We start from the raw sequence: 15539 nt of genomic DNA on the forward strand, positions 1-15539 counted from the left end.
TGACTTCCCCTTGACCACAGAATGGACATTAGCTGTGTGCTCTCCCCAGAGCTGTACTCGGGTCCACCTGACTTCTAAGGTGGGATACCAGGCTTGGGCCCTACCACTTGGAAATGTAGAATGTAAACACAGACACAAATGCTAAGGAACTGTTAGGGTACCAGGGACCAAGGGCAAAAGTGTGACATTTGGAGTCACATGTACTTCCCCTTACCGTAGGAATAGAGTTCTCACAAACACTGTCCTCCCATCACCCGTCAACCTCACCCATGTCCCCTACACCCTCGCCCCCCTATCTCCATTCATGCCACAAATATAGTTAATGGTGTGCAAGTTTCACTTACTCAGGTTCTTTGCTCCATAATAATCGTCACTTAACCCAGGGAAGTCCTGATTTCACAGACAGCAAGGACAGAGAGAGGGAAGGGAAGGTGGGAGAAGAATTAGAGAGAAGAGAAAAAAACAGAAAAAAGACAAGGGGAAGGAAGAATACAGAACCAGGTGAGCATTAGTGACAGAAGTATGAAACGCCACGAAGACCTAGAACTACATCGAAGTGAAGAACTTTGCTACAGAAAGAACATTCCAGGTGAGGTAAGATACCTGGAGTTGCTACTACTCAGTTTGCTGCCAGAGGGCCTTGGAGTGGACTAGCTTTCTGAGGTAGTCTACAGCCATAGGCCCACAGGAAACAGCAGGTGACACTCCAAGGCTTTGAGTACCTGCTTTGACCAAATTTGTAGTTGTAGAGCACAGGTCTCTGCTCTGCCCTTGAAATCACATTTCATTCTGTGGGTACATGAAAGACATATGTCCCTGTGTATCAGGTTGGCAGAGACAATTACTATCACCTCGAGGAGCTTTTGCCCACCACTGCCTCACTCTGTCCAAATCTCAGGGAAAGCTTCCTGCTGTCTAGGGTGTGGCTGCTAAAGCTGACCTGATGATCTGGACTTGTAGAGAACAGGCAGTAGACATTTTCAACTGTGTCATCCAATGTGCACTCACCACCCCTGCTGGACCACTGAGCAGAGACATCTCCCCAGGATAAGTTCAACCTAGAGGTTCTGTGACTCATCTGGTAAACTGTGGTGACATCACCTCAGGCCTGTCTCAGATGGCCTCACACTGCTTAGAAGTAGACCAAGTTCCTCTGTCACTTGGCATTGAAGGACCCCAGGATGATCAGACCTGTTCCTCATATGAACAAGGCCACCTTGTACCTACCAGGTACACCACAGACAGCAACAACTCACACATACCATACTCATACTCATACTCAGGCAGGCCTAAACAAAGGCCATTTCCTATCAGAACTAGGCGTCCCTTGCCAGTTCCAATAGCCTCGGGCTGCAGGCTGCAGGCTGCGAGATCCCTCAATGTAAGACAGAGGAGTCACTGGTAAATGAAAGATGTTTACTATTCAAAATGACACAAATGAGAAACTATCAAGCCTGACCTGTTGTTTAGGTTAAGGTCAGAACAGTTAATTTTTGAAGAACACGGTAGAGTCACAAGACTTATCCTGGTTTAAGTTGGTTCTCAAAGTTGATGTAGCTCAGCATTACTGGTTTTTTCCCCTACCAAATCAGCTTTGTGTTTTTCAATAAATCTTTATTTGAACTATGTCGAACAATACTGCTTCCACATGAACTCATTTACGCAGGAAGGGCTTTCTTGTAGAAACTGGCTTTGCGGGCACTTTGGGATGACGGTGAGCCTGTTGCGAGTCCTGTGGATGCCCTGTGTACTTAGGCACATGCATGGGATTCCAGAAGCAGCCCCATCTTCAGGGATCTGGGAAAAGACAGGCTCTTTTCTTGACATAGATGAGTGGAGTTAAGGGAAAGAAAACATAAGAGGAAGGAGCCAGGGGAGCAACAACCAGTCCCTTGACCTTATTCTTTTCAAAAAACATTTTTCTAACCTTGACACTGGCTAAAAACTGCTCCTCAACACAATAGCAGAGCTCCATCTGGCTCTTTCAATGCCAGTGCCAGGGACTTCCTGAAATCCTACCTCAGTCCTACTTCAGAACCTCCAACATTCATTCCAAGTGAGGAGCTGGACAAATAAGCCCCAACATCTCCCAGCGCAGGCCAATTTCTGCAATAACTGTGAATAAGCAAGTGTGTGCAGGCAGGCGCTCACGCCCTCACCCAGATTCCTCCTGAGGGAAGGGACAACTGAGGACAAGAGGGCGGGGCTTTGGGCAGTCTGCTCTCTGGACTCTGCTGCTACTTACGTTCCTGTATGCTGCACTCCTGGGCCATGTTTTCTTTGCTCTTGTAAAATGGAAACTTTCGAGAGAGGCGGAAACTCTTTTTACGTTTCGTTTTGATCGACTGTGAAAGAACATGAAGATGGAGGGGAAGGACAGAAGAAAAAAAAAACAGAACAATGGATTTTAAAGCATGCAAGAAAAACTAAAATGGAGACAATGGTGAGCTAAATAAAAGACCATCTCTCACAAATGTAGTCTATGAGATTAAATGAAAATTGATGTAAGAGGAAAATTATGTTTACAGGAAAATGTTGTAGGGATGTTAGAAGTTTCTACCTAGTCCAGCCTCACAGCATTCACTTGTACTTCCTAAAGAACAAAGGTCACCGGAGCCTCCTGGACACATGCCCTAAGGTGGGTGCCACTGATAGACACAGTCATCTACTCCATGCCTCTCTTCCCTCTACAGCTCCGGAAGTTCTTTGGCCTGCGAAGCTCATAGAAGAAAAGGCATAAATGAAGAGCCCTCCTGCCTCATGTATTCTGAAGGGAGGTGGAAACTCTGGAGTGGGCATTCTGGCAAGATGATACCAGGTTCTTCTCAAGGTACCCACAGTTCCAACAGGGTGTGTAGCCAGAGAAATACCCATGAGTGGTTGCATCTTTCCCAGGTAAGTCAGCCAACTCCAACACATCTTCCATAGCCAGTAACCCAGGGGGAGGGGCCCAGACTAGCCGTAGACTGTAAGCGCTCCCTCTCTCTTTGCTTTCTGAAAAATAGTCAATTTCCTGACAGGACAGAGCCAGCCCCCTGAAAAAAAAAAGACATTCGTCTGTGCTTCCCAGTTATCTCATACCTCAGACCAAACTCCAGGCCTCTCACCCCTCTTCATATTCTGGCTGATTTCCTTAGAGGTCAATCCCCACTTACCCTGTTAGACTCAATCATCCCCGTCCTGGCATGGAACTTCACAGTTTTCAATCGAGCTCGCTCTTTCTTTTCCACCCTGTTTGGGAGTCAGAAAGGAGTCCTGTTGCTGCCAGCACATGGTCTTAGCAGCAGCAGCAGGCACAGACAGCAGTCACTCTTTGGCTCACTGAATGAAAACCTGAGTACCAACTCTCTACCAAAAAGGCATAATCAGGAACATATGCCATTCTCCAGTAACTTACAGCACAATAGGAAAACAAGACAGACACCAGCAAGAGGCCAGGGAAGGTCTCCCTCCTGATCATGATAACTTACCTCTTCTTACTGGGGATCACACCAATCTGCTCGCTCTCTCCATGGGGAGTCACCAGCCTTGCCTGCCACCACTCATCATCAGAGGCATTAATGACATGCAGAATGTCACCATAAGAGAAGCTGAGCCCCTGGCTTGGTAGGCAGCTGTCCCGAGTCCGGTCATAATCAAACAGGGCCCTGAAACACACAGTAAAAGATGAAGTCATCACCTCAACCCTCAAATCCTGGAGACAGGCACCCCAAAAGCCTGGTGGAGGAAGGCCAACCCCCACAGCACAGACGTGGCAGCTTCCCATAGGACAGGAAGACCTCTCTGGGAGACTGCATCCTTCTTTTAGTCCCCCAAATGGTAAACACACCTCATTTTCAAGAAACATTTCATTTCCCCAACAAAGGGAATAAGAAAAATCTTTTATGAATCCCAGCTTCTTGATACAAGGAAGAAGCCCAAAGTAGAAGCCACTGACTAGCCCTCACACATCCTAGGAAACCAGCTCTACCAAAGGTGTCTGTCAGTTCACAGGCACACTTTTGAAAAGTAGTTGAAGATAGAATCCCCAAAAAAAGGTTAACTACAATCCCAAACAATGAAAGGTAAGAGACTCTACTGTTCTTATATGCTGCAGAAATATTTAAAATGGGGTAGAGGGGGGACGCACCTATATTACAAGGCAGCCAAGGAAAAAGCTAACACTAACATATAACCACAATGATCCAGTCGCAAGGAACACTAAAGTCTCCTGATTCACTCTTTTTCTCTGACATATGGAGGAACAAGAGTTCTGGGAAAAAGAATAATTTGACCTGGACCTAGACCACATATCGCACTACCTGGGACAGAACCCAGGTCCTCCGACAAGGCATGCTGTTAGTTTGGATCTAGAAAGTCCCCCAGAAATTCAGAGGTGGGGGTGTGAAAGCTGACTAGATCATGGGGGTGCTACACTCCTCAGTGGACTGATCCATAGATGAGTACACAGCTAAATATGCTACTGGGAGGTGGAGGCTGGTTGGAAGAGGTGTGTCACTGGGTGTGTGCCTTTGTGTGCCTTCCTTCCCCAGTACCTCCCTTCTCACTCTAATTCCTGACTGCCATTAGGTGCACAACTTTCTGCCATGTCCTTTGACCAGGCTGTTTCTGCATTGAAGCCAGACAACCATAGACTGAACCCCAAAACTGTGAGCCAAATTAAACCTCTCTTCCTTTAAGTGGTAGATGTTAGGTGTTTTGTCCTAGCATCAGGAAAGCTGACTAATACACATGCTCTTGTACACTGTGTGACATGCTATAAATAGAGCAGAGGAAATAAAGGGGAAGGTGGGAGAAGGTGGGTAGGGAGCTGTACCATGCAGACTCATGGAAAAAGAGACCCGCTTGGCTGCAGCTGGAAGTCAGGACTTGAGGTTGGAAATAAAGCCTGGGGCAAATTTCAGAAGGCCTTGAATAGACCTAATCCAGTGATCTCTGAAAATTTGAGAGTAGGGAAGTAGCACAGCAAAAGAGCCTTGGAAACATCAATCTGACCCATATGTAACAGAACAATGGGAGAAAGGGAGATTTGGAGGCAAATGTTAAGTAAGCCCTGGGGAGACTGGCCTGGTACTTGGCGCCAGCTTATTTCCAAGAACCAACTTACCTGGGATAATCTCTATTTTTCTTATCCAGTGGAACTATTTCTCATAGAGAATCATGACAATTGGGGGGCTTCAATGAGAAATTGTATTTTTTTTCTTCCTGTAATCTAGGCTCTACCCATCTACCTCATCTCTTCTAATGGAAGTGCTTTCATACTTTCACACACATGGCTCAGGAAACTGTCCAGAACCCAGTTCCTACACTTCCACTTCTACTTGCAATCTGGTGGTTTGTGCCTCAGCTGGAAGTTCCAAGTCCAATATATTATGTCTCCATGTGCAAGCCCAAATGAAAGAAAATATAGTAAAATCCCAGAGTAGTGTGTGTACCCATCTACTTTTTAAAGTTCTTGAAACAGAATCCTTAAAACTCAGTGTCAGTGTGGTGGGGCACACCTGTAATCCCAGCACTCAGGAGGCTGAGTCAGAAGAATTCCAAGTTTGAGGCCAGCCTGGGCTTCATAGAAAGACTTTGTCACAGAAAAATAAACAAATGTCAAATGATTTGAAAATGAACACACCCAAACTTTTAACAAAAATCCCTTTATTTCCCTCAATGCACACACTTAATGAAGAACAGAGGGAGAGGTCAATAGACAAGAAGGTGAGCTCCTTGGCAGGCTGTGTGCAAGACTCAAATTGGAATGCATTTATCACTGCCAAATTCCATTTGTGCTATAGCAAAGCAAGCATCTGTCAGCCATTTCTATGAAGATCAGTGTGTAAGGCAATCTTATTCTAAGTGACGATGAGAAACAATGCCATCATGGGCTTCAAAATTTGAGAACAGAACTTAGACTAAGCACAGATTAATCTGAGAAAGTCAAAAGATATCAAAAGGGATTAGGAGAGTATGTAGAAGATTAGAATGCAGAGTTTACTGGTTGCAAGTTTAAAACACAATATATATTTTTGTGTATCCCAGAACCATCCCCGACCTTTAGCAACTGTAGTAACTAGATGAAGAACATATGATAAAGTTAATGTAAACATGTTTTCTGGATGCCAGGAATCCAATTACTTGCAATTTTTAAGCACCAGAGGTTTAAATAGGTTAATATAACAGTTTATTTCCAAGATGAATATCAGGTACCTTACAACATTAAAACACATACTGCATAAGCTACGTAAAAACAAAATAAAGAGATCAAATTTTTCGACAAGAATACCAGTTGATACCAATACATGTTGGGAATTGTACTGTTTGGTTTGTTTTTAAACCACAGCACGTGTTCCTTTTACAATTTTCAAAAAATGTATATCAACTAAAAAGAAAGTGGGGAAACAAATATACCAGGCACTGGCTTGGGTCATTTACCTCAGAAGAGGTCCATGCTTGGCTTTAAGATCCCTGGCAAACAAGACAAAAGAGAGAGAGAGAGAGAGAGAGAGAGAGAGAGAGAGAGAGAGAGATTGTATAATTCTAATTTCCCTACAAAAAGTGGTACCTGTATCCATCTGGATTTTGTTTAATGAATATATGAATGGTGAGTGAACAAGGAAAACTGAACAACAGGATGTACAATGGTTTTTTTAGTCTTGACTTTGCTAAGAGATATAGAAGCATAGTGTCTGAATTTGAAATTCTGAACTACAATATTTTCAGTTGTGAATGAAAAAGCTGAGTTAAGAATTTCCTTTTCTGTCAATCAGAACTTCAAATAGCAAAGAACTCTGCAGAAAACTGGATCCTCAGAGGTCACTTTGTCCAACTTCCTATCTAATAAAGAAAATTCCTTAGCTATTCTTCAAGTTTCTTGCCAGCTGTAGCATTTACTGAGTCTGGGCCTTTCCTAGGTCTTCTCTAAACATTTCCAATTCCTGCACATTTCCTTCCTTTGTCAGGATTTTTATCTGTTTTCCAAACCCATGATGTGGATTTTCTCTAAATCCACTCTGTCTCTTTGCCTATTGTACCAAGAGCTAGAAAACTTCCTCAAAGATAATGAAAGCAGATATGCACAGGGCCTCATGTAGAGTTTCATGGTGGGCAACTCTCCGACTAGGGCTTTTAAATCTCAGAAAATGTCATAAGGTTTTAGTCATAGTCATGTGTATTTAAAAAAGGACTAATTCTCCACTTGGATATGTCTAGCAAATGCCACCGTTCCATTTTTTCAATATTTACTGAGTCATCTTTCTGTGGGCACTGTGTTAGATACATCGGAAATAGAAAAGCAAAGTAAGTAAGCCTTTGGCCTTGTGAAGCTTGCTGCCTGCCAGTGGTTACAGTAAACTGAGTGTGTCATGGCAAGAGGCATAAAAGGAGGTTAAACAAAGGCCCCAAAGCACCCACAGGGAGTAAGATCACATCTGGTTTGGGGAAGTTTCAATAAGATTTGCATTTTGAATTGGGGCTCAGAGAAGGATCAGGATTTCCAAAGGTAGAGGTAGGGAGAGATCCTTCTGGCTAGGGGGAAAGGGAGTAAGCGAAGGCCTGAAGGCAAACAGCACAGGGTGCACTCAGAGATCATCAGCACATCCACATCTGGCTCAGCGGCAGACAGCCTGGCCCTTTCAGCTAAGGAGTGTGACATTCACTTAGTAGACCTTGTGTGATCTACTTCATTGCCCAGAATTTTATTATTACTGGGCTAATCTTTCATACAGGAATGAACGGGGTAAAAGAAGAGTGTTAAAGTCAAACGATCTCTTACATGCCATGTATTTTATGTAATCAGAAAAGGTATGTAAATTAGACCTTATTAAATTTTAAAAATCTGTCAGCTATCTTCTGATCTTTAAGAAGCATGCTAAACTGTGGCCACCTATCAGTGAGAATCTCTGTCAAGAACAGCTGGTGGCAGAGGAGGCTTCTGGGCAGCCGTACCACTGCTCCCAGCTCAGAGGAGAAGGCTTCCAGGCCACTGTACCACCACTCCCAGCACAGAGGAGGAGGCTTCCTGGCCGCCATAGCACTACTCCGGGGCAGAGGAGGTGAGCTACACAGATGCCAAGACATGCCCCCCCTCCTGTGAAATTAGAAGACAAGTAAACAAGCCTCAAAACAAGACTTCCAGATCACCTAAAGCAACCCCAAAGGGAAACGAGATGGAACACTCTGATAGTCAACCACCTGGACTCCCTGAACTGGCAACAAAAGAGGATCTGGAAAAAATGAAATCAGAAATAATGTCTCACATATCAGCAGAGACTGTGCCCATAGTGCAAGACATGATTAATAAATCTAGAGAGGACACAGATTAAAAAAAAATAGAGGAGCTGAGGAACATGAAGGAATCCCAACATAGGAAACAAATGGAATCCATAAAACAGATGTCAACAGACTTCCAGGAGATCAAAAACTCCACTGAAAGTCTACACAGCAGAATGAGCCAATGTGAGGACAGAATTTCAGATTTAGAAGATAAGACTGCAATTAGTGACCAGGAAAAGAAAAACTGCTCTAGGGACCATGAGAAATCAATCCAGCAGCTGCTAGATGATGCAAAGAAGAATAACATCAGAGTGATTGGAGTCAAGGAAGAAACAGGAGAGAGTGCAGATGACATAAAAAAAACTGTTCACAGAAGTGATGGCAGAAAACTTCCCAAGCAGGGGAAAAGAACTTGACATACAGATAAATGAGGTATATAGGACTCCAACTAGCCTTGATCAAAAAGATGTACACATAGGCATACAATTGTTAAGATTCCAGAAACCCAACAGAAGAACAAAATTCTACAAGCAGTTAGGGAAAAGAAACAAATCACATACAAAGGAAAGCCCATCAGAATCACAGCAGACTTCGCAAGGAAAACCCTGAAGGCAAGAAGAGCTTCTAGTGACATATTCCAAGCCCTAAAGGAAAACAGCCTCCAACCCAGATTGATGTACCCTGCAAAAGTATCTTTCAAAATTGATGGAGAAATAAGATACTTTCATGACAAAGAGCACCTTAGGAACTTCATGAATACCAAACCAGCACTCCAAAAGATTTTAGACAATATCCTAGGAAAAGTCAATGAGGATCACAACCCCAGCAAGCCCAGAAGAATGAATCCATCAGGCATGACAAGAAATTAAACACAAAGGGGGAGAATCCAACAAAAAGAAAAAGTCATGACAATGATAAATCAATACTTATCAGTTATAACCATCATGTTAATGGTCTCAATTCACCAATCAAAAGAAATAGACTGGCAGAATGGGTGAAGAAGCAAGATCCAACAGTATGCTGAATACAAGAAACACACTTAATTCAAAAAGAAATTCTGGGGCTGGGGGTTTAGCTCAGTGGTTCCGCTGTCTGCCTCAAAAAGAAATTCATAGGCTGAAAGTTAAAAGGTGGAAAACAATACTCCATGCGACAGGAACCCGAAAAAAAGCAGGAGTAGCTATCCTCTTTGCAGATCAAGTGGAGTTCAAACCAACACTGATTAAAAGACAAAGAAGGACACTACATCTTTGTAAAGGGAAGAATCCAAGAGGAAGAGATGACAATCATAGATATCTATGCACCAAACACTAGTGTACCCAACTATATAAAACAAATACTAACAGACATGAAAAATCAAATAAGCACTAATACAATAGTAGTGGGGGATCTCAATACACAACTGTCACAAATAGATACATCAACTAGACAAAAAATAAGCAACAAAATACTAGAACTCAATCAAACTCTTGAATAAATGAACTTAACAGATATTTACAGTGTTCCACCCCACAAAATCAGAATACACATTCTTTTCAGCTGCACACAAGTCGTTCTCTAAAATAGACCACATACTCACTCATAGGACATGTTTAAGTAAATGCAAAGGAATTGAAGTTATCCCCTGTATATTAGCAGACCACAGTGCAATGAAATTGGAGATCAACAGCAAAAGAAACTGCAAGAATTTCATAAACACATGGAAATTGAACAACACACTTCTGAATAACCAATGGGTCACAGAGGAAATTAAAGAAGAAATCAGACAGTTCCTACAATTAAATGACAATGACAATACAACATATCAGAATCTATGGGACACAATGAAAGCAGTCTTAAGAGGGAAATTCATAGCAGTGAATACTCATACTAGGAAAACAGAGCGAGCCCAATTAAATAACCTGATGCTAAACCTCAAGCTTCTACAAAAAGCAGAACAGGAAAAAGCCAAAGCTCATACAAGGGAGGAAATCATAAAGATCAGAGCAGAAATGAATGCAATGGAGATTAAGAGAATGATAGAAAAAAATCAATGAAGCCAAGAGTCGGTTCTCGAAAGAATAAACAAAATTGACAAACACTTAGCCAACCTTATCAGAAAAAGAAAAGAAAAGGCCCAAATCCATGCAATTAGGAATGAAAAGAATGAAATTACAATGGACCCAGAAGAAATCCATAGGTTCATCAATACCTCCTTCCAGAACTTATACGCCAATAAGACGGAAAACACGGAAGAAATGGACTGATTCCTAGATACGAATGAATTACCAAAGTGGAACGAAGACCTAAAAATTCTAAACAACCCAATATCAATCAATGAAATTGAAAATTAAAAACTTACCAACTAAGAAAAGCCCAGGTCCTGATGGTGTCACTGCTGAATTCTACAAGACATTTAGAGAAGAACTATTGCCACTACTGTTTAAACTCTTCAATGAAATTGAAAGGGAAGCAATACTCTGGAATAAAACAGATTCTTAACTTCTTGGAAAAAAAAAAAGAAACAGCGTGGTATCCTAATGAAGTGACAGGACACCTCCCATTAAGCCTTGTGAAAGGGAGGAGGAGCCCATTTTTCCAGATCACTGATAGTTCCTCCCTGCTCTCTTTGTCTTCTGGCTAGGCTCTAAGAAAGTCAAGGTAAATACTGCCAGACGGACCCACTGTCCCCAAAGTGAAAGCTTACACATGCAAGGCCCAGATGACACAGCAACCAACCAACCATTTTAACTTCTGATTTAAAAGGAAAGCAAGCAGGAAAAAAGCAAACTTATTTGTCTTCACACACCTAAAGAAAGGCCGTAATTAACCCATCTGTCACCCTGCATGCGTGTCTGTGCTACATGTGACCTTATCTGACAAGAGGGTGTGTTGGGAGACCAGAAACCTCAGAAACCCCTCATTCTTTCTGGGTCTAGATAAAAGAATTTAATGGAAGCCTCCGAGTTAATGACTGGCGAGGTCAGTGGGAAACACTGCATCATGAAAGGATAATGCTTATGGAAATATTACTACCCTCAGACCATAGCTACAGTGCTCCATGTACATGACAGATGACTTCTCAGCCCTGAACATATTCCTCCTCAGTTATGGCCAGGCACCTCTAAGAAGCTAGGGAGAACCAGATTTTGCTGGTTTCTGGGTATTCCTACAACTTTTTAAACATCTAGGCCAGACCAGAAAAATGTATTATTTTAAGAGCAGAATAAAGAGTGGGGCCCAGAAAAATCAAAATGACAGGAGGCAACAAGGAAGTCTTCCAGAGCTACACCATCACGCTGACCAGCGCATGCAACCTGCTCAGGTGTGCAGATTGGAGTCTGAACACCTCCGCCTAGCAGTCTTCAGCTCTGCAGCTTTCAAGGCTACTTCCTGCCTCCTAAGGAGGTGATCCCAGAGATATTAAATCTATGTTGCTTAAAGGGGACCTTTCAAATATCCCCTATGAAGCCAACCATCCTCATTGGAGGAAAGATAGCCTATTTAATAAACGGTGTTGGAAAAACTGGATTTCAACCTGCCAAAGATTAAAACTTGATCCATGCCTATCACCATGCACTAAATTACGATCGAAGTGGATTAAAGATTTAAATATTAGGACAGAAACACTAAATTTGCTGGAAGATAAGTTAGGTAGAACTCTTGAAGACATTGGCAGAGGAAAAGACTTTATGAACAAAACCTCAGTGGCATGAGAACTTGCACAAATAATCAACTGGGATCTTATCTTATTAAAAAGCTTCTGCACTGCAAGAGAAACCACCAACAGAGCTAACAGACAACCTACAATGTGGGAAAAAATTTCAGCAACTGTACCTTAGACAAAGGACTAGCATCTAGAATATATAAAGAACTGAAAAAAATCAGACCCCCCCAAATTCAAACACCTAACTCAAAAATGGGCATCTGACCCAAGTGAAAAATGGGCAGCTGAAATGAACAGACATTTCTCAGATAAAGAAGTAGAAATAGCAAATAAATACATGAAAAAATGTTCAACATCACTGGTCATTCGAGAGATGCAAATGAAAACAATGCTGAGATTCCACTTCACTCCAGAAAGAATGGCTGCTATCATGAAATCAACCAATAACAAATGCTGGTGGGGCTGTGGGGAAAGAGGAACCCTGCTCCACTGCTGGTGGGAGTGTAGACTGGTGCAAGCACTGTGGAAATCAGTATGGAGATACCTCAAAGAACTAGGACTGGAAGTCCCATTTGACCCTGCTCTTCCACTGCTGGGGATCTTCCCCAAAGAATTAAAAGAATCATACCACAGTGATATATGTGCACCCATGTTCATAGAAGCACAGTTTGTACTAGCTCAAACTTGGAAACAGCCCAAATGCCCATCAACTGGAGACTGGATAAAGAAAATGTGGTTTTTTTATAAAATGGAGTACTACTCAGCCATAAAAATTGAGAAATTAGAGACATTTATAGCTAAGTGGATGCACATTGAGGCAGTACTCTTAAGTGAAATAAATAGGACACAGATGTGTAAATACCGGATAGTTTCTCTGGTGTGAGAAACTGAAAGTGTAAATAAGGACTAAATGTATAATAGGTAATGTGAAATAGGAAGAAAAGGGGCAAGGGGGAAGGAAGTGGGAGGGCTAGGGGAAAGGATAGAAGGGAAGGGGATTAATATGAGAAAATGGAAAAATAGGAACAAAATCTTTGTAAATAGGGAGGACTGGAGGGGTTGAAGGGAGGGCTGGGCAAGGGTGAAAAATAAGAACCAAGAGAGACTATGGAAAGGTGCAAATTTCCAATGATGAATGTCATTATATTGTATACCTAAAATGTACCATTGATTAGAATGAATAATCGATAATGTAAAATAGGAAGAAAAGGTCCAAAGGGGTAGGGGTAGTGGGAGGGGCAGGGGAAAGGAAAGAAGGGAAAGGAAAAATGATGAGAAATGGAAAAAATGGAAATAAAGTGTTTGTAAATAGGGAAGGGTGGAGGGTGTGAAGGGAGGGCTAGGAATGGGGAAAAAATAAGAACCAAGATGCATTATGTAAAGGTACAATTCCCAATGAGAAATGTAATTGTGTTGTATACCTACAATGTACCAATAAAAGAATTTAATACAAAAAAAATGGGCATCTGAAATGAACAGACATTTCTCAGACAAAGAAGTGAAAGCAGCAAATAAATATACGAAAAAATGTTCAACATCACTGGTTATTCAAGAGATGCTGATTCCACCTCACCCCAGAAAGAATGGCTGCTTTAAGAAATCATCTAATAACAAATGCTGGCGGGGGTGTGGGGAGAAAGGAACCCTTCTCCATTGTTGGTGGGAATGCAGATTGGTGCAACCACTGTGGAAATCAGCATGGAGATACCTCAAAGAACTAGGACTAGAGGTCCCATTTGACCCAGCTATTCCCCTGCTGGGTATCTTCCCAAAAGAATTAAAAGAATCATACCACAGCGATATATATGCAACCATGTTTATAGCTGCACAGTTCGTAATAGCGAAAGCTTAGAAACACCCCAAGTGCCCGTCAACTGGAGACTGGATAAAGAAGATGTGGTTTTTTTATAAAATGGAGTACTACTCAGCCATAAAGAATGAAAAACTAGAGACATTTATAGCTAAATGGATGCATATTGAGGCCATCCTCTTTTTTTTTTGGTACTGGGGATTGAACTTGGGTCTTTTTGCTTGCAGGGCAGGCAGCGGAACCACTGAGCTAAATCCCTGGCCCTGAGGCCATCCTCTTAAGTGAAATAAATAGGACACACATGCGTAAATACCGAATACTTTCTCTAGTGTGAGAAACTGAGAGTGTAATTAAGGATACACACGGATGAAATCGCCTAATAACATATTTCTCGGATTGTGTTTCCATCGCGTGTCACATGACTGTATCAAATTTAAATTAGGGAGAAGATTGGCTTATGTGGAGTCTGCTAGCTAACTGGAGTTTTTTTTCCAGACCACTATTTGTTCAGTGTTGGTTTTGGGGATCTTTCTGAAACAAATCACATCCTCTGGTGTCTTGTTGGTGCTTGAGATGCTTTTTTAAGTTATATGGAAAAATGTTTAAGTGCTTTTCAGTTTTGTTTTGGTTGAGTTCTACTGTATTTCAATAATTTTGTAGTTTTTTTCCCCTTGCATTGTTCTCTTTGAGTGGTTTTAATTTTTTGTATGTGTGTGTGTGTTTGATAATAAAGTTAATTAATAAAAAAAAATCCCCTATGTGATGCACACACACACTCACTGGGATAATGCACATGGTGCTCTGGGGGACTTTGCCAATCTTCCTTTCAGCTGGATCCTCTCTGCTGGATGGGAAAGCAAGAATGTAACTGGCTCTAAGTAAATAGATTACCAAGCGAAGTCTTTGTAGTTCAGATCCTAAATGGTGGGGTTTAGGTCTGAAAGATCCAGACAATCCTAAGCACCTGGCACAGCCACCATGATATATTATTAGCAAACTGGAACACAACAAAAATGGCAATTATCAAAGAAACTGTCAGGTAGGTTTCTTCTCTATACAAAGCAAACAAGAATATTTTAACACTAATGACATCAAAGGCAAAGGGTCTCCTTCCAGCTAAACTCACCTAGTACTGTTCCCATCTCCCTACTTGCAGCCCAAGCCATCTGTCTAGCCCGAGATTCTGAGATTCAACTGTCAGCCCCATCACCTCCCTCAGCAACTCCTCTGAGACCTGGCCCAAGTTACTCCCTGCCTTGTGACCTGCCCATCCACAGTTCCTTCTTCCAAATTTATACCATACCTTTGACATAAACCCTTCCTTATATTTTCTACTTATTTCAATTTAATCCTCACATTTTTTTGAGCTTTCATATATTGTCAACATAGAAGTCCTTAGTGGAGCTGGGCATGGTGGCACACACCTGTAATCCCAGCACTTGGGAGGCTGAGGCAACAGGATCACTGTGAGTTTGAGGCCAGCCTGGACTACACAGTGAGTTCAAGGCCAGTCTGAACTACATAGTGAGACCCTGTCTCAAAAAAAAAAAATAACAAGCCCTTAGTGGACTGAGACCAAGTCCACTGCTCCACATGAGGTTCTGAATGCTTATGAATGGCAGATGGACAGCAAGCTACTGAACAGAATGACCTCCCCATTATCAGCCTCACTGTGTGCCCTAGTACAAAGTGAGATACAGGATACCACTTTCTTCCTTTGGCCAGGAGGTATTGGATAAAGAACACATATTATTTGAAGACTGAGCAGCCCATTCCTTGCCTGGCTATATAATGCATGCATAAAAAAACCATAACGCAGCC

The 15539-nt window shown here is 42.1% G+C and overlaps 1 protein-coding gene across 8 annotated transcripts in view; it reads right to left on the reverse strand.

Annotated features, from left to right (window-relative positions):
* Positions 1-15539, reverse strand: part of Dlg3 (discs large MAGUK scaffold protein 3) — a 63702-nt gene that overhangs the window by 8737 nt on the left and 39426 nt on the right. For 4 of the 8 annotated variants that reach the window (XM_004872621.3, XM_087209877.1, XM_004872620.3 and 1 more), the window contains 3 exons: positions 3471-3647; positions 3156-3231; positions 345-390 (listed from right to left, as the gene is read on the reverse strand). In XM_004872621.3, coding sequence (XP_004872678.1) covers positions 345-390; positions 3156-3231; positions 3471-3647 — 299 coding nt within the window. Of the gene's footprint in view, positions 1-344; positions 391-2245; positions 2346-3155; positions 3232-3470; positions 3648-15539 lie in introns of all 8 variants that reach the window. The other 4 variants (XM_004872619.3, XM_004872617.3, XM_021250506.2 and 1 more) reach the window with 1 other exon arrangement.

The sequence above is a fragment of the Heterocephalus glaber genome, unplaced genomic scaffold (assembly GCF_053883595.1).
Source record: "Heterocephalus glaber isolate CG9 unplaced genomic scaffold, H.glaber_assembly_v1.0 deba00001068, whole genome shotgun sequence".
In the NCBI taxonomy this organism is placed as follows: Eukaryota; Metazoa; Chordata; class Mammalia; order Rodentia; family Bathyergidae; genus Heterocephalus; species Heterocephalus glaber.